Below are 18515 nucleotides of genomic sequence, written 5' to 3' on the forward strand. Positions count from 1 at the left end.
CAATCCTCATCGTTTTCTGAACGATTTTCAAAAATTAATATTTTGATCAATTTTTGATTTTTTGGTAAGGGGTACCATCATGATTTTTTGCAAAAAATGTCAAAAATTAAAAATTTCCAGGTTGAAATGCCAATCGATTGGGTATTTTATTACGAGCTCAACGAGGTATGACATTCCATATTTGGATTATTATTGGCATTTTTATGACCAAAATCATAATAGTAAATACTACTTTTTTTGGGTGAAAAGTCAAGATCTTGATTTTTGGTAAAAATTTATATTTTTTATTATAGATTTTTTGCTGTAACTTGGACAAAAATTGTCTCAAATCAAAAAGGCGCACTGTTTTGCGCAGCTTACGACCTTATAATTAATATTAGTGCATTTTGCGACTGATTTGAGAAAATTAATTTTCGACCCAATTTTCGCTTTTTTGAAAAGGGGTACCATAATCATTTTTTTCGAAAAATGGAAAAAAATAAAAATTTCCAGGTTGGAATGCCAACCGATTGGGAATTTCATTACGAGCTCAACGAGGTATAACATTCCATATTTCGACCATTACTTCCATTGTTTTGGCCAAATATGGGATTTTTCGGACATAAAATATGGACTTGAATTTTCGACGAAAATAACCTTTTGTTCGTGGTTTTTCAGTCGTAACTTGGAGAATTCAAGGTCCTCAGCCAAAAGAGTGACTGTTCTTATTGTTTTTCAGGTGTAACTGGCCCAAAACGTGTCCCAAACAGAATATACGTACTCTTTTATTTATTTTTAAAACTTGTTTGTTTATTCTTTTTGCCATTTTCGTTTTTTCATTAATTAAATTAATTATTAAATATACATTTAGTTAAGATTCCCGACAAAAAATGACCGTGGCTGCATTATTTAAGTGAGTGTGTCGTGTGTGGGGTGTTGTGGTTGTGTTGGGTTTAAAAACGTGGACGTGGACGTGAACGTGTGTCGTACAGTTAGATCTGCAAGATCTGCAAGAGTTATCTCATCTACATTTATGTATATACGATTATCCATTAATTATTGCTATTGTAATCGTTGTTTAATTGTTTTCCGCCGTCGATGCTAATTAACCGCTTGTCCCGCCCCCAATTACCCCTTCCCCTGTCGAAAGTTCGCTAAGCTAACTAAAACCCGAGCATTGTGAGGAAATCTCAAGATAAAAAAGGTGCGATTACAGGTTATTTTTGAAATAACCGCTTGTTGGAGAGGATGGTGCCAAGGGAAAGGGGTTCCGATTCCAGTTCCTATTCCTGTTCCTGCTCCGCTCACAATGCTGATTTACAAGATCGCACATTTAGCTTTGTATGTACATAAATATGTATCGTTATATTATATATAATAAGGCAAATATGACGAGGGTCAATGAAAAGTGGAATACACATCATTCGGGGTTTCTTTTTAGCTTTAGTTTTTGAAGAGGTTGTAAGTACAGTGCGTTTCGGCTGCATAAAACCAACAGTTTCTAGAGAAGTATAAGGGAAATTTAGTAAGTAAGTTGGGCACACGTAAGTACAAAATATTAGTGTATAATTCCTATTACACCTATGAAACGCACTGCCTGAACGTATTTGTGTATTGTCACAGAAACCAGTCATCAATGTGTGAGTGTATATTTTCTTTTTGATTAAGTTTAAACAGCGAAAAATCGTTAAGTACTTAAAATGTAAGATCAAGTCATTTACAAAATCATTTTTGCATGTTTTCACAATTTAACACATGTCAAGTTATTGAATATTAGGCATGTTCGTTTGAAAAAAAAATCGAAAAATTGAGGACAATGAAAACAATTATATCGCAAAACCTAAGAACACTTTGAAGTGAATATTTTTCTTGTCGTTTAAAACAATTATACTTTTTTGTAGCCTACTAGGAATAGTTCCGAAATACCGTTCTCTTCGTTCTTTTACAATGTAAATAATAGCTCTGATTTCTAACAAAAAAAATTAGTTAATAATTGTCCAATCTATAAAATCGACCCAGCCTAAGGTTCTTCTTTTTGATAAGCGCTTTGTTGTCCTTCCATCCTTTTTGATACTCAATTTTTTGGTCGTCTTGTCTTTTAGGGTACCGCCTTCAATCATGTGTCCTCCTCCTCATCCTCCCCCTCCTCTTCCTCCAGCTGCGAGTCACTGCGTCAGGGCAGCAGGAGCGGTCGGAAGTAGGCGCGGCAGAAGATCGTCGATGCCGAGGGCGGTAGATCCTGGTTGCGATAGTACATATTGCACTCCCGCTCCGTCAGCTTGTCGAAGACGGCCGCATAGTCGCGATGGAATGTGGCCAGGTCCACGTTGGCCCGTCCAATGGCTGTGAGGGCCAGGAAGAGGATGTCGCGGTAGAAGGAGTGCGATCGCTCCACGCCGTTGCTCTTCAGCTTGTGCCGCTCGTTGGCCAAACGCTTCAGCGGAGTGGCAAAGTCGTTGCACCGAATGGCCGAAATGATTTGCTGAATGACACTGCAAAGTGGGATTTATAATATTAAACATTTATATATTTAAGAGATCGGGCGATCACTCACTTCTTGTTGAGCTGCGCCTGGTCGGTGAGCAGCGGTTGGGTCTCCCTGTACAGTATGTACATCGGCGGACCACTGGCCTCGGTGTGCAGACCGAGGTTGTCCCACAGGCACTGGATGTGCACCGTCTTCACCTTGCTCAGCGGATCGATGTGCTCCTTGTCGCTCTGAATGAGGGAGGAAATCAAGGGGATGAGTTGTGTTTTATTTACATTTTTTAAATCGCAAAGTACCAATTAAATAAAAAAATTAAAAGTAAATAACAAAACGAATTAAATTTAAATTTTCAACAATTATTTAAACAGTTCTAATTGTTAATTGTATTAGATGTTAGATATTTTAATTTAAATTTTCAACAATTATTTAAACCGTCAGTTCTAATTGTTAACTGTATTAAATGCTAGTTATAAGTGTAAAACTCTAATATAAGTAGGGACCTACATATTTGCATTATTCTTAATATTGTTTATGTGACCAGGAAATAAGAAAGACATAAAATAACGGAAATAACTAGCACATTAAATTAAGAGTTTTGTTACTTGTAGTGCTAGGATGCAAAATAAAAAAAAAATAATAATAATAGTAATAATAAATAAAAAAAATAAATAAATAAAAAACAAATAAATAAATAAATACCTAAATAAATACAAAAAAACAATATATATATAAATATATATATAAATAAATAAATAAATAAATAAAAAAACAAATAAAATAAACCCCTAATAAAATTTCCCAATCGATTTACTAACCGGCACGGGCAAACAGAGCTCCGGCAGGTGCGTCTTGCTCTCGATGCGCTCCATCAGCCAGAGCAGATTCCAGTAGATGATCGGATGCTCCTCGACGAACTCCGGCTTGATCAGCGCAATGTCGCCCTCCTGGGTGAGTATGTTCTCCAGCTCCTTGCGCAGCACCAGCGGATTTAGATACGGCACGGTCAGGCTGGACTTGTGGCTGGTGCCGTTGGAAACTGCCTCCTCGTTGCCATCCAACTGATCCGATTGACGCTCTATTTGGACACTGAGGAAGGGCACCGTGAGCTTGTTGCAGGCATGGCAGGTGGTGTTCAGATTGGAGTCCTCCGCCGTCCAGCCGCTCATGATCTCCTCGTCGTAGACGAGCACCGAGCAGTTGTGGCACTGCGAGCAGGTTGTCAGCTGGATCAGCACATCGCACTCTCGATCCGCGGCGCTCTGAGGGATGGGAAATCGTTGAGGATTATTAATTTGAATGCAAAATGAAAATAACAAACACATGTCATTTGTGTTATTTACACGACATGTTTTTTACACAGCGTGTTTTCAACACGATGAGTTTTTGACATTAACAAAATTAAAAATGCAAGGTTTTCGAGAGTGTAAGAATTCATATATGCTTTGAAATGGTTAAAACTAACATATTAGATATCGTGCCCCATATTGGCTTTTCATTTTACCTTCGACTCGTAATGTCAGTGAAATGTAATTTTCATTTGTGTTAAAAACACAGTGTGTAAAAAACACGTCGTGTTCAAAATACATTGAGTTAAAAACACAAGTGAGCTGTGTATGTTAACAATTATTTTTCACATTTTAACACTTTTGTAAAATAAAATTTTTCATGTTTTTAACATCTGTGTCAATTTCAGAACCCTGATACGAACTCACCTCGCCAATCAGGCTGTAGAGATTGTCGGGCAGAGCGGGAAAGGCGTGCATGTGGAGGGCGCCGGTGGAGCTATTCTCGCCCAGCGGCACCAAGTTGTTGTAGCTGGACTTGCGCGACTCGCTCAGTCGGCCCCAGGGATCCAGGTCGCTGGAGACGCGACGCAACTTGCCCTCCTCGTGGACGGCGGCGTCGTGCTCCTCCTGCTCCGGATTGCCATGCTGCTGCTGATGATGAAGATGATGGTGGTGGTGGTGGTGGTGCGGATGATGCAGGCCATGCTGATGGTGGCCGTTGTTCGTCTTCGTCGGCGTCGAGTTGGCCGAGATCACGCCCTTGATCTCGTCGAACTTCTTGGTCAGCGAACTGGCCGCCGATTTGATGCTGCTCAGGCTCCCCTGGATCAGCTCGTTCGACTTCTTGCCCGTCAGGCTGGGACTGCGTTGTACGGATAACATGAGTTAGTCGGGTTTTTAGTTTATTATCATGGGGAATATATTTTATAGATCTATGTACAACGAAATAAGAATGAAGTGGAGCCAACAGCAGCTGATTTACTAGGTATGGATATTTGGATATATTTAAGTTATTTTTTACCTAACTTTATAACACAAAAAAAACATTTTTTATAAATAAAAATTTGTTTTTAGAATTTTAATATATTTTGATAAATTTTTATGTTTTTATTTTTGTAATGTTTTTTATTTTTCAATCTAGAATCTATATTCTTTTTGTTTAAATATTTTAATAAGTTATTTGACTAATAAAAAACTATACAGTCCTAACAGAGAGTATTATATTATCTTTTAATCATTATAATAAATATCATAAATATTTTTTGTTAATGTATAAATTTATCTTTCTTCATAGATCCTATAATTTTTTTTCAGAATTATTTTTAAAAGTTATTGGACTAGTAAAGATACTTATTTCAACTCAATATTTTAAAAACATATACATATATCCAAGCTATCGAAAATCAGCTGCTGGTGGAGCTGCTATATAATATGGTGGTGCGGTGCTTGTGGATGGCCGTTAGTTAGTTAGTTCTTTTTTGAATTATTTAACGATTTAGTTAGTGTGGATGCTATGCGTGGCTTTTGTCAAACCTTGAATTGCCCGCCACCAACGAAGTTTTACAGGGACTTTAAACCATAACCATATAACCATAACCAAAACCAAAGGCGAAACTCTGCGGAACAGCATTTCGGGGTGTGGAACTTATGTGGAACACAAAACGAAAACAAGAGGTTAGGTCTCTGTTGTGTTGTGTGTGTGTTTGTTCTTGTTGTGCCGCTGTGTGTTGTGTTAGTTGCCGCAAGTAAATATATATAAATATGTGTATATATAACTGAGTTTTAAATAATATTAGTATTTTGATATTTTTAAAGCAGTACAAGCTAGCTGAAACATTGTTTTTACATTTTGAAAATGTTATCTTTATTTTTAAATATGAATAAAAGTATTTTTGAAAATTAAAAAACAAATTTAAAATTTTTTTTTTTTAATTCGGGACAAATTCTTTTCTATAACTTTATGTGTAGAGCCCAATGAATATTCAGAAATGAAAAAAAAAGTACTGTTAATACGGACTCAACAATAGAACATAAAAACCAAAGATATCTTATCGCCAACCCTTAAACCATTTCAAAAACTTCCTTCACCAAGAGAGCACAAATTGAATTGATTAAGATTGTCATGTGGAAAGCAGCACAACACACAATTGGGTGTAGTTTTCGGATATGTGTGTCTAGAAGTTCTCTAAGAAAGGTCTCCACTTACCTTATGCTCGATATATTTTCTATAATATTGGCGGGCAATTTCAAGTCTTTCTTAAGGGACAATCGTGCGGGTGAATAACGTCTAAGATATAATTATATATATATAATATGTGAAAGTAAATCATAAAACAATTGTGGAAACAGAAACGAGTTCGATTTAGAGGTAGGTAGATAAAGATTTCAGTTTTTCAGATCATTTGATTGGATTTGAATAAGTATTTTGAATTAATATGCTTTAATTTTGACCACCAAATGATGTGAAAAGTAGAACTTGAAAATTATCGATATTTTCGATATTTTAACAATATGGATTCGATAATATTGATTAATTTTTTTTCCAGCTCTTTCTCTAAAAACTGTAGAAAGCCAAGGATAGTTATAAAAAAAATACAAAAAAGGTGATTGGACGTGGAATGCTTGTGGAATCGTGTGTTCAGATGAAGGGGAAAATGTAGGAGTAGGGGAAAGCTGGAAGGCGGAAGGCCGGAGTTACCCGAACGTGAACTTCAGCGAGGATCCGATGTTGGCCAGGCTGTTGGTCACCCCGCTGCTGGCCACCGGCATCGTCTCCGAGCGGTGCATGCTCTTGCCGATCTGCGTGGACTCGTCGAAGGTGGCGCTCCTCTGGCCGCGGAACAGGATCGGCTTGTCGGTGTACATGCTGCTATCGATCTGCGACTGCTGCTGATCCTGCTGATCCTCCTGCTGCTGCTGCTGTGTGGGCGTGGCACTGGCGGCACTCGACTCCTCCTCGTTCAGAGCGCCCAGCGGATCGTTTTGGGTTACGGGCGTGCGGGGCGAGATTCTGCGAGGGGGAAAAATACAATTAAATAAGTAGCAAATTCAATTTTTGTTTTATCATAGAATGCCATAAAATTTCTGATTTGTTGTTCAATTCTCTGTGAAATAAATTGAATTTTTTTCTAATTCATTTCTAATTGAATGAATGAATGAATAATTTTTATGAATTTATTGAGTTTACCAGATATTTTTGTGCTTTTGAGAACAAAAAGTGGAAAATTTGTAACAAATCAATGATAACTGCTTGGAAAATAAAATTCATGTAGATTTATTCACAAAATTATGGCCCTTTCTTCTTCAAAAGAAATTGTCCTTTGAATTATTTTGGAATTCATGCCGTTCATTCATTCAATTCTATTAAACTCAAAATTCAAATTCATTCAATTCTATTAAACTCAAAATTCGAATTCATTCAATTCTATAAACTCAAAATTCAATTTCATTCAATTTCAATAATTCAAAATTAAAATTTATTCTATTCTATTAAACTCAAAATTCAAATTCATACAATTCTATTAAACTCAAAGTTCTAATTAATTACAATTCTTTTAAGCTCAAAATTCATATTCATTCAATTCTATTAAACTCAAAATTCTAATTAATTAATTTATATAAAACATAAAATTCCAAATAATTCATTGAATCAAACTCACTTGGTTGGACTCTGCACCCGCTGACGCGCCCGCTGTGCGGCCACATGCTCATCCACCTCATCGTCGTCCTCCTCGTCCGCCTCGTAATCCCCGCCAGCGGCGTATTCCAGCCCATCGCCGCCCGCCTCCAGTTGCTTTTGCGGCGTGCTCGGCGAACCAGTGGTGTAGTCATCCTCCTCCTCCTCTTCCTCATCCTCCTCCTCGTCGTCATCGCCGCCAATGCTCATGATCTGTTTGCGCGGCTGCTGCTGCTGGAGGGCCTTGGCCAGGATCTCGGTATCACCGCCATAGGTCGGTGTATTGGGTGCACTCCTCTCGCCAGGGATAAGCAAACTTCCAGCCTCGTTATTCCCACCCGTCACCGTCTGCCGCACAATGCTGCCCAGCTTGTTCCTCAGCCGATCGAAGGAGGCAAAGTCGAGCAGCCCATGGCCACCACCGCCTCCTCCTCCTCCATCGCCGCCCGTAGAGGAGGCCAAACTGGTGCGCGACTGTCCATCGACCGTCTCCAAAGTGCTGAGGTTCTGATCCTGCGAAGCGCTCAGCGATTTGTTCACCTTCGAGGCGGCCCTCTGCTTGCCCGCCTTGCGAAACTGCGCCGCTCCGAGAACCACGTTCTTGATGCGATTCCAGCGAATCTGACTCAACGTAGTGCTATCCTGCGGCCACTGGGACTCCAGAACACAGCGATTGTAAAAGCCATAGGTCAAGGCATTCGCCTGCACGCCCGAACGCTTCATAAGATAATGCAGACGAACGGCCAGAACGGGTAGATTGTGGATGCCACACAACTGCATCATGATGCGGTAGCAGAACTCATCGCAGGTGATCTTCAGGCGACTCGCTCGCACGAGAACATCGTAGGCGGCGCGCAGAATCTCGGGCTCCTTGCCCGCATGCCGCTGATCCAAAACCATCGAGGGCAGGATGAGGAAGTACAGCGAGTAGCAGGTGGCCAGCAGGTACTTGGACCAAGCCTCCGGATGCTGCTGGCAACGGCTGGCCATTTTCTGGGAGAGCTTGATCTCGTGCTTGGTGCGCCGGGCAATTGGCGAACCGGGCGAAAGGGAGGCGTTGAGCTGCAGCTGCAGGAATTTCGATAAAGCCGTCTTCTTGCCGCTCTGCAGGAGTTCCGGCTGCAGCGTAAAGTTCTCGTAGTTGTAGGCGAGGCCAACTCCTGCTCCTCCTCCTCCTCCCGCTGGGGTAACGCTGTCCGGCGGAAAGATATACTTGGTGCGCTCGCTATTCTGGCCCGTGTCCCAGTCCACCAAATGCAGCTGAGCGGGCGTCTCGTCGTAGTTGCCCACTTTTTCCGCACACTCGTCGAAGAAGCTCAGGCCATGATCGCCGTCCGAGACGAAGGAGCGCTCCTCGATGAACCGGATGAACATCTGGGTCTTCATCATCAGCTCAAAGAACTTCTGGTGCGACTGTTTTGGGCGAAAGAAACCAGAAAAACCAGTAAGAAATCAGGGGAAACTCTGAAATTTCTCGCATTACCTTATCCCGCGATCGCAGAAACGCCTTCAGCTGGAAGAGGGCACTCGGATCGGTGGCTCCCACCGATGGCGCCTTGGAAATGGGCACCAGAAAGTCCCGGTAGCCGCGCAGAATGCTGGCCATGAAGAGCAGGAAGGCCTCCTGGATGCGCTGCTCCAGCACCAACTCCCGCTTCCGCTTCCTGATGTCCCGATCCAAACTGTTCGTGGAGTCGTAGCTGATGGGCTTGGCGTTCTCCAGTTCGGTCAGCGTCTGGCGGAGAAGCCGGGCGGCCCGTTTTGGAAGCAGCTTGGGCGACAGGTGACGCTGCGATTCGCACAGCTGGAAAAATAGCGAAGCCATTATTATTTATTTATTTAAATTACGAGCACTACAAGTTAAACTTATATTTTAATGTGCTAGACACGTGAATTACAATACTTTTTGATCAGAATAATTTGGTAAATAATCTTAAAAACAAATAAAAACACACGATTTTAAAATTTTCTTCTACATTTCAAAGGGTATAAATAAACACAATGTGAGAATCACAATCTGTGAAGAAACGCTTCCTGCTCCCTGTTTTTATTTTAGGAGTAACTGGTAGGTATAAAAACCCATAAAATATAACCCCCAAACTCACGCTTATGTTGTTGGTGTCCAGATCGATGCAGGTGACATCCGTGGGCGGCTCGTACAGATCGAAGAAGCGCGAGTCCACGCCGATGAGATAAGGCAATGGGGCGTGGAGCACCTCCGAGAGGCCGAGCGGACAGAGCGGGATGTAGGGGCACTGCCATTTGAAGGGGAACAGCAGGGAGACAATGGCCTCGGCCACAGCAGTCAAGGTGGCAGGTCTGCAAAGGAGTATAAATCAGTAGTTAATGGCTAGAGAGAGACACTCTAAGGAGAAGGATCTCCTACCTGAGTGAGTGGATGAGTATCTTCTGTTCGGTGAGGGCGAGGAGCAGGACATGCAGACAATTGTCGGTGCCCAGATTCTGGAGCAGCATGTGAAACCCGGCGCCACTACGCGGCAGCGGCGAATCCTCCGGCTGGGTGAGCAGAATGCGATCGTTCGACTCGCTGGACAGCTGCAGATGGATGCTGGGCGCCGGAAAGGGCACTTCGTCCAGCAGCTGGGTGATGTAGCGCTCCACGGGAATGGGTATATTAACGCCATACAGCACCATGCGCTGAAAAGAGGTAACAGGATGATATTTGGAAGATTTTAGGGACAGCAAAGCAGGGTTTGGAAAATAGCACACACTGTAAAACACATATGTTAGAAACATAAATAACACACACATGTCATTTGTCATTTACACGATGTGTTATTAACATGAGTGTTTTTTTACACAGCGTGTTTTTAACAAAATAAGTTTTGACATTAAAAAATTAAAAAAAAAAATTTCTAAAGTATAAGAATTTATATATGCTTTGAAATGGTTAAAACTAACATATAAGAGATCATATTCGTTTTTTCATTTTCCCTTCGACTCGTAATGTCAGTGAAATGTAATTTTCATTTGTGTTAAAAACACAGTGTGTAAAAAACACGTCGTGTTAAAAACACAAGTGAGCTGTGGGTGTTAACAATTATTTTTCACATTTTAACACTTTTGTATTTGACACACATGTCAAAAACTTAGCTCACACTGTAAAATACAATTTATCATGTTTTTAACATGTGTGTCAATTTCCGAACCCTGCAGCAAAGTATACTCACATGCAGGTACTTGAGCCACTTGTCGAAGGTGTCGCCGAAGGGATGATGCGACAGCAGGCAAATGGCCTTGATCATGTGCAGCGAGTGCTGGCCACCGAACTCCTCGTTCCAACCGAGCAGCTCCTTCTGCTCCGCCGACAACTGCGACTCACTGTAAAGAATTATAGTTTATTTTTGATAAATTCTTATGGCTGCAAAACCCACTCGTAATCCTCGTAGAAGGTCAACGCCGATCCGTAGACCTTGTAGGTGCCATCATTAACCGTGAGCACAAAGGTGCTGAACACCGGACTGATGGGCTTGCGCTTCTCGGTGCCGTTGACGTGGGGCCAGGCCTCCAGGGAGGCGCCCATCGGCAGGCAGAAGAGCGGCACGCTGGGGCACAGATTCAGCGGGAAGTCGGTGTGATCGACGGTGGGGTAGCGCAGCAGGATCTCCGGCTTGTAGCTGATGTGCTTCGGCCGGTACATGGACTTCTTGTAGCACAGATAGACATCGCTGCCCACATAACCCTTGTTCAGCGTCTTGTAGATCAGGCAGAAGGCGTGCGGAGCCCGTTCCCCTTTGCTCTGGACGATGACGCACAGCTCGGTGACCACCAGTTCGTTGCAGGGCATGTCGGCCCGGGCACGACGGTAGGTGAGGAAGGTCTTCGCCGACGAGTTGTTCACGTTGGCCACCCGACCGCCGGGAGTCTCGGCCACGATTTCCGCATCCGACATGATCCGTTCGTGGCCATCGTACAGGACTCCTGGAAAAAGGGGTAAATTATTAATATAATAATAATATAGTAAAATAAAATTTACATATATATATTTTTTAGATTTGAAGACCTTATTTTTCCCTACCAAACTTAAAATGTTGGCTTAAATTATTGTAAATATAATAATAATATTATAAAATTAAAATCTGTTCTCTGTTATATATATATTTTTTTTTAAATATGAATGACCTCCTTTTTCTCCACCAAACTTAAAATATTGTGCGTTCTTCTGCCTGATAACAAAAATATGGGGTAGATGGGTTATATTTAATTTAAATAAATTTCTGTTTATTGACTTTATCTTGAACCATGTCGAGATTACAACCTTAGGGTTTACTTTAGTTATCTGGAAAAGCAACAAGGCTCTGCTTTGATTGATGAAATCTACTTTAAAAACATTTTAGTTCTCGGAAAAACCCTAACAGAAGTTGGTTTTTAGATCACTGAACGAATGTGGTTATAAAACTCTAATTATAATTAATTAAATTATAAAATGTATTATATTTAGCTTGCGTTAATTCATAATTTCTTATTCATTCTTTTCAATTTAATATATTATAATTTATTTCTGGGAAAAAATAAAAATAACTTCAAAAATACTCATAAAAAGCTTAGATTCATGAAATATTTTGCAGCTAATCTTTATAATTTGACGTCTTAAAAACAAAAACTCTCATAAAAAAGGTCAGCAAATTTTCTACGAAGCTCAGCAAATACAGACAGATTGGGAGAACCACCTATCAGGCTATAAAATAACTGACAATAGTCATAGGAACTGATTCTTGAACCCACCTATGTCCACCAGCGGGGGGCGATCCTTGCCCCGCCGGAAGTAGATGTAGCAGTCGGTGGTGCGGACCGATCCGTGGTTGAGATTCGCCTGCAGACCGGTGGGCGTGTGGGCAAGGAGCTCGTATCCCTCGGGCACCTCCTCGCCGAGCAGCGGAAAGTAGACGCCGATATCCGTGATCGGTTCGATGGTGCTGGCTGCCCGCAATCTTCCCGAGTCATTGAAGCTGTTCTCCTGCAGCAGCTGCGGATGCTCCGGCATTCCGGCGACCACAAAGTAGTCGGCGATGCGCTTCTCCTCCATGACGGCGCCGTTTCCTCTGCAAGAAGGCAGCAAAAGACCGGGCGTTGAGTGGTTAATTCTTGGTGCTTGCAGGGCAGATAAGATAGGGAGACAGACAGACTGTGGATACCAGTGGTACCAGTTGGGGGCTGCTCCCAATCCCATATTAATTAATATTTTTCGTTCGGTTATCTTCAGTCGGGGCAAAGTCAGTGGAACTTCCGAGGAGCGATTCGATAAGTGACACAAGAAATCGTGTGATCCCCATTTAATTTTTAAGACATTTATTTAGGCGTGTTCTTTGGATCACGAATGAAAGCCAAGTAAATATAGCACCCTATTTTAAATTCGCAACAATTTAAATAGTAAATAAAAATCAGCTATACATTATGCAGAAAGATTTCTTTAAAAAAATATTTTCTTTTTCTTTATTGGAATTTCGATTATTTTTGATTATTGAAATTCCGATTATTTTTGTATATTGAAATTTCGATTATTTTTATTTATTGAAATTTCGACTATTTTTAATTTTTACGATTTCTTTTGTTTACTGAAATTTCGATTATTATGTTTTTCCAAGTATTTGTTTAAAAACAAAGTCAGAAGATTGGTAAGAGATATATATATAGCAAATATATGTATGTGATTAGTTTGTGATTTAAAGTGATACGCTTTTTCATCATATCCTATCGCATTACTCACAAAGAAGAACCGCAGAAAATCTTGGTTATTTTGTGGGTGACCCACTGGCGCAGCCAGGTGACCCCGACCACGGCCAACGAACCAACGAACCAATTCTACCAACCTGAGGCTTCACTGTATCTACATACATACATCCCCGCGTGGCGCAAAATTCTATTGTTTACATAGCCCGATAAACTCGGATTCCGATTGGAATCGCATGCATTTTGTAGCTCTGACTCTGATTGGACTTTGTATGCTGGCTTTTTATGCTTCCAACAGCAACAACAACAAATGGAGCTGGGGAAACAAGTTCCGCTTGATGATTCAACTTCCTCCGCTTCCGTTCCACGGCAACAACAACAACAATAACACCTTTTTTGTTTGTGTTGATTGCTGATGCGTTGTTTTTGTTTACAGGAGTTCCAATTGGAAGGGGGGTTCAGTTCAAGTTTGGCCAAAAGACAGGGGCGTGGGCGGAAAAGGGGGGTCTACTTACTGCACTCCCGTTTGTCGTCCTCCTCAGGGGAGGAAGGGGGCGGGGGGCGTGGGCTTTGGGGCAACCTTCAGCTGCTTTTGTTGTTCGCCTTGGACTGCAATTGTCGCTTTTCCTTCGCTTTTCTTCTTCACACTACGTTAATTTCCACACACCAACACCGACACGCACACACACACGCACACGCACACAGTTGAACTACTTGGGTTTTCCTTTACATCATTTTCGCACACTTTTCCGACGGCTGAAGCTCTGAATTAATTCGATGTATTTGTAGCCACTGGTTAACTGCACAGCCCCGAGCGGCCAAGGCTCTAGCACATTTACAAATAGAGGAAAATTGACAATTTCCAGATTTTGACCACCTGATATCGATTGCGGAACCACTATCGATTAACCACCATAGGGATGGGAGAGCGCCTGCGAGGTGGAAAAGCATCGATATCAGGCAGACGATAGTAAATCGATAGTGCCAAAAGTTTTCTTTTCGCGCCCACATTAAATTCAAACTATAAGGATTTCATTTGAAATGAATTACCAGAGGCAACCCTAAAATTCAGATTTATTAAGCTACCATTTTTCTTTCAGGGTTGGCATTCTTGAAAAAAATCCTACGAATTCTAGCCCATCTAGTAGTCATAGCGTGAGATAAAATTGTCGAGCATTTCCTCGGTTGAATCCGAATCTTCGGACAAGTCCTCCACGAAGTAGGTGTCGGAGCAAATCTTCCAGTCGAAGTCGTCCTCGACGTCCAAAATGAAGGTGTGCTGAAACTTGCACGGCAGTCCGCCGTAGTCAACGTTGCCGGTGATATCGACTAGGTAGTCCGATTTGGAGACGACATGGGCGTGCATTGTGATGTAGCTATGCTTGGTCGGGGGCAGGCCCATGATGAGATTCAGGATCTGGTCGCGGCCCCTTGTCCTAGCTCCCTGCCAGGTGTTTTTGGCATTCTCATGGTACAACTTTCCCATTTCCTGCGGAGAACATGGGACTACAGGATCCGGCAAAAAAAAAAAAAAAAAGAATGCGGCCGGCAACTTACTTGGCGTTTCTGCGGGTCGTCAATGGATTCGTAGTAGATCCTAGCGCCCTCCTGTAGCTGGCTTTTTATTTGCTGCGGGGTAATTCATTATTTTTCCCAACTATATGGGCGAAAATTGTATAAAATTTGTTAACTCACGTCGTTCATTTTTCAACCTTTCTCGCTGATTTTTAGTCGTAGACTAAATTATGGCTGCCAAATGTCTATGACATTACCAAAGTATGACCCTTTTTTTCGAAAAATATCTGGTAGATTGGATAATTCCAAGGTGTGTGCACATTTTCCTTTTCCTTTAGTTTTAATCAGGGCTCCTAAATATCAATTTTATTCTAAAAATACTATCGTGATTTTTGTTTTTAGACGGTTTTACTGTTGTCTGCAAATCGTCGAATTTGGAAAACCACTGAAACATTATTAACTGACTTCTTAAAAGTTTGTAAAAACTTACTTAAAATGTGATTTTTGGTTTTAAACGGTGTTACTGTTAACACAAATCGTCGAATTTGTAAAACAACTGAAACATTATTAACTGACTTCTTTAAAGTTTATAAAAACTTACTTAGAATAGTTATCAAAATAAATATAAATTTTAGTGTGCCCTTTTAACGGCCCCTGATTTTAGGTTATTTAATTTTAAAATCTTAATAATAATCTCCTTATCCTTAAGATTAATTTAATTTAAAATATTAACTTAAAAAAAATGCCCAGTGGAGTCCAGCTATTTCACCATCGCCCGTCACTATTCGATATCGATTATCGCACCATAGCTAATCTCATCTCTAGGCACATCGATAGGCCGGTCAATGATTTTGCCATCTCAATTAAATATAAAAATGGATACGAATTCAGGGAAACCGAAACGCTCTTTTAAGCGGCCCTTTGCCTTCCCCAAGAACTGTGTATACCGCCCGCTGCGGCAGATAAGCAACATGGAGCGGAACTTAAAGCTGCCCGCCGACAGGCCCACCTGTGAGTGCTGAAAAATAGGTGCTTTACTTTAGCCTATTTAATAATTACCATTTCGCAGACTTCACGCTCAATGCGCCGCCCTCGCTGGTTCCGGCCAAGAAGTACTCGGACATCAGCGGCCTGCCCGCTCCCTATGCCGATCCGCACACCAAGCTGCGGTTCGCCAACGCGGACGAGTACGCTTCCATGCAGCACATGCCCTCGGACATCATCAACGGCTACCTCACAGTGCGCGGCTACACAAGCGCCGTGGGATAGATTTATCTATATCTACAGTATAAGATAGTATAGAATAACATAGCCTAGTATAGTATATACCCCATGGGCCACTCACAATAGCCAATTACGTAGCTGCTGACCTTGCTTTTACTGGCATTGCGTGCGAGGCTGACTAACTAAGTGACTTCCTAGCTGGATTACCATATAAGCAACTAACTTTAAACCTTAAAAACTCCCCTATAATATTTGCTTTCATAAATACAAGGTGAAATGTCTACCTTGAGTGTTGAAAATTGTCAAAACTAACAAAGAAAAGCTGCCACATAGCTACTAATAAGTAAAATAAATAGTTTACCAGGCAATATAAACAAAATTGTGTTTGCTAGTTTGTTTGTCTTTCAATATTAAACGAAAAAAACTATATACTGTAAGTTAGCTTTAAATAAATAAATAAAAATATAATAGTCTTTAAATATTATCAAAAAATCACAATAAAGTTAATGGAGTTTTTATTTAAGGACGTTTTATAAATGTTTTACGAGCTACATTTCTATTATAATATCATTCGCATTCGCATAATCATCGTTATTATTGTGTATTTAATTAGCAGCTATCAGAAGTACCAAAAGCAAGTTTCTAAAACTTTTGTAATATTCGGGGCTTCTCTTCCTCGTCATTCCTCATTCGAGCTTGCTCCTCCAATGGTTTTTAGAATACCAGGAACCGGACTAGTGGCTCCGTGATGCGTTTTCTTTCGTTTGTGGCAGTCGACAGTTGGTTTTTTTTTAGGTTTTTAGATGCTAGCCGGCCTGATTGATGGGCCGGCTAATACTGTTCGGCTGCGTGAGCATCTGCAGATCGGAACGAAAGCTCCTGGGCAGCCCCGAGATGTCCAGCTGATGCTTTAGCACCACCATCGTGGCTAGGGTCTTCAAAGTGGGCTCAAAGTCCAGCACATGCAGATCGCTGTAGTCGATGAGCGTTACGCCGGGCGGCACAGTTGTGGCCGCAGCTCCAGTTTCTGGCTGAGATGCTTCCGCTGCTGCTGGGGAACTGATCGATCCAGAGCTACTGCTGCTGCTCCTGGGACTCGTGCCGCCGAACAGGAACATCCGGGTGGCCATCACAATGGCGCACTGCCTGCGGCGAGCCGTCGGCGCCTTGCCATTGCCCCTTATCAAATTCCAGAGCTTGGTGCGCGGATCAAAGGTATACAGATCGTTGAAATGCTGATCGAGCAGCCCGTTGTAGCCGCCAAAAACGTAGATCAGCTTGTTGTACACAAACATACTATGACTGCGACGGCCCACGGGCACCTTGCCCGCCGTAAATGGTCGATGCCAGACCTTGGTCTTCATGTCCAGGTAGACAATCTCATGGCAATAGGTCTCCTCTTGGCTGTGGTAAGGACTATGCTTATCCCCGCGGCCGCCAAAGATGTACATGCGCTCCTGCTCGTAGGCCACAGCCGCATGGAAATCCCTGTAGCTGGGCGGCACGCCAAAGGTCTGAACATAGCGCCATTCCATGGTGTCCAAATTGAGGCTATGCACATCGCTGCTGAACTCGTTGATCTCGTCGACGAAGCCGCCAAAGATGAACATACTGTTGCCGATCACACAGGCCGAGTGGCCATCACGGGCGCCAGGCAGACAGCCTGTGACCTGCGGTCTCGACCACTGGGCCGTCTTGGGATCAAAGCAATACAAGGCATTGCAGAGATTCTCGTCGTTGCGACCGCCCCAAATGTAAATGCGCTCCTTGTAGGCCACCACCGTGTGGCCGTAGCGCTGGAAGGGCACCTGGGGATACTTGAGCGGCGCTCCCGCGGCGTCCAGCTGCTGGGGAACCAGCGACCAGCGCATTGTGTGCGCATTCAGGACATGCACATCGATCGGCTCGTTGTAGCGATAATCGTAGCCGGTGCAATAGCCGCCGAAGCTGTAGATGAAGTCGCCCACGCCCACCGCCGCGTGATTGACCCGCTGCGGCCCACCGTCCAGGTGCACCGTCCACAGCATTTGAATGGGCGGAGCAGGAGGAGCAACTTGCTCCTCTTTCTCAGCACTCGCAAAATGTAAAACAAAGGAAGGCAAGTGCGTTGTTCGCTTTGTGCCTGGGGGGTGGTGGCCGTGGGCAGAAGGTGGCGGCTGGCGGGTGGCAGGTGCAGGGGGTGCAGTGCGATTGAAGGCCACACAGGTGTAAACGCTGATACCAAAAACGCTCCACTCCGCTCCGCTGCTAAAAAAAAATTCAACTTTTTATTGTTGTAGTTGGGCGTTGGCGATGGGCGCGTGACTGTCATTCGAAAAACAAACGATAAAATGCACGGCCTCCACTGCGGCACGGGGATGGGGAACTATCGCTTGAGTAAGATGTGAAACTATCGAAATTTAAATTTTGGTCAACATAAATAAAAAACTATTATTACCGGAAAATGGAATATTATTTTATTTTTATTAAAAACTTCATATCGCGTCTTGACTTTTCCTTTCCATGAAATATTAGTTACGTCTGAAATAGTGTTACTTTTTTTTGGCAATAAGTCACAATGCAAAGTTTTGGAAAAAATATAAATTTTTCTGGATGTTTTTCTTTATAACTCGTCCAATAAAGGTCCCACAGAAAAAAGAAAGACTGTTTTGAATAA

The 18515-nt window shown here is 42.3% G+C and overlaps 4 protein-coding genes across 5 annotated transcripts; 1 reads left to right on the plus strand and 3 right to left on the minus strand.

The window, feature by feature from the left end:
• Positions 1-1614: 1614 nt before the first annotated feature.
• Positions 1615-14030, minus strand: Crag (DENN domain-containing protein Crag). Of its 2 annotated transcripts, XM_044392639.2 has the most exons (14): positions 13636-14030; positions 12176-12492; positions 10825-11371; positions 10621-10771; positions 9816-10087; positions 9535-9748; positions 8913-9233; positions 7413-8842; positions 6452-6763; positions 5960-6040; positions 4180-4615; positions 3283-3726; positions 2534-2697; positions 1615-2471 (listed from the first exon to the last, which is right to left on the minus strand). In XM_044392639.2, exons 2-14 carry the CDS (start codon positions 12474-12476, stop codon positions 2153-2155), a joined length of 4992 nt encoding a protein of 1663 aa, XP_044248574.1. In that variant the 5' UTR covers positions 12477-12492; positions 13636-14030; the 3' UTR covers positions 1615-2152. The 2 variants fall into 2 exon arrangements, with proteins under 2 accessions (XP_044248574.1, XP_044248577.1); XM_044392642.2 differs by lacking the exon at positions 5960-6040.
• Positions 14031-14150: 120 nt separating this feature from the next.
• Positions 14151-14887, minus strand: LOC108054401 (NTF2-related export protein-like). Its single transcript, XM_017137337.3, has 3 exons — positions 14816-14887; positions 14678-14749; positions 14151-14609 (listed from the first exon to the last, which is right to left on the minus strand). Exons 1-3 carry the CDS (start codon positions 14822-14824, stop codon positions 14262-14264), a joined length of 429 nt encoding a protein of 142 aa, XP_016992826.2. The 5' UTR covers positions 14825-14887; the 3' UTR covers positions 14151-14261.
• A 601-nt stretch (positions 14888-15488) lies between these two features.
• On the plus strand, positions 15489-16377 carry LOC108054433 (INO80 complex subunit C). Its single transcript, XM_017137397.3, has 2 exons — positions 15489-15646; positions 15705-16377. Exons 1-2 carry the CDS (start codon positions 15511-15513, stop codon positions 15902-15904), a joined length of 336 nt encoding a protein of 111 aa, XP_016992886.1. The 5' UTR covers positions 15489-15510; the 3' UTR covers positions 15905-16377.
• On the minus strand, positions 16358-18148 carry LOC108054432 (kelch domain-containing protein 3). The gene has a single exon (XM_017137396.3). It carries the CDS (start codon positions 17884-17886, stop codon positions 16666-16668), a length of 1221 nt encoding a protein of 406 aa, XP_016992885.2. The 5' UTR covers positions 17887-18148; the 3' UTR covers positions 16358-16665.
• Positions 18149-18515: the final 367 nt, after the last annotated feature.

This window comes from Drosophila takahashii, chromosome X, assembly GCF_030179915.1.
Source record: "Drosophila takahashii strain IR98-3 E-12201 chromosome X, DtakHiC1v2, whole genome shotgun sequence".
NCBI lineage: Eukaryota > Metazoa > Arthropoda > Insecta > Diptera > Drosophilidae > Drosophila > Drosophila takahashii.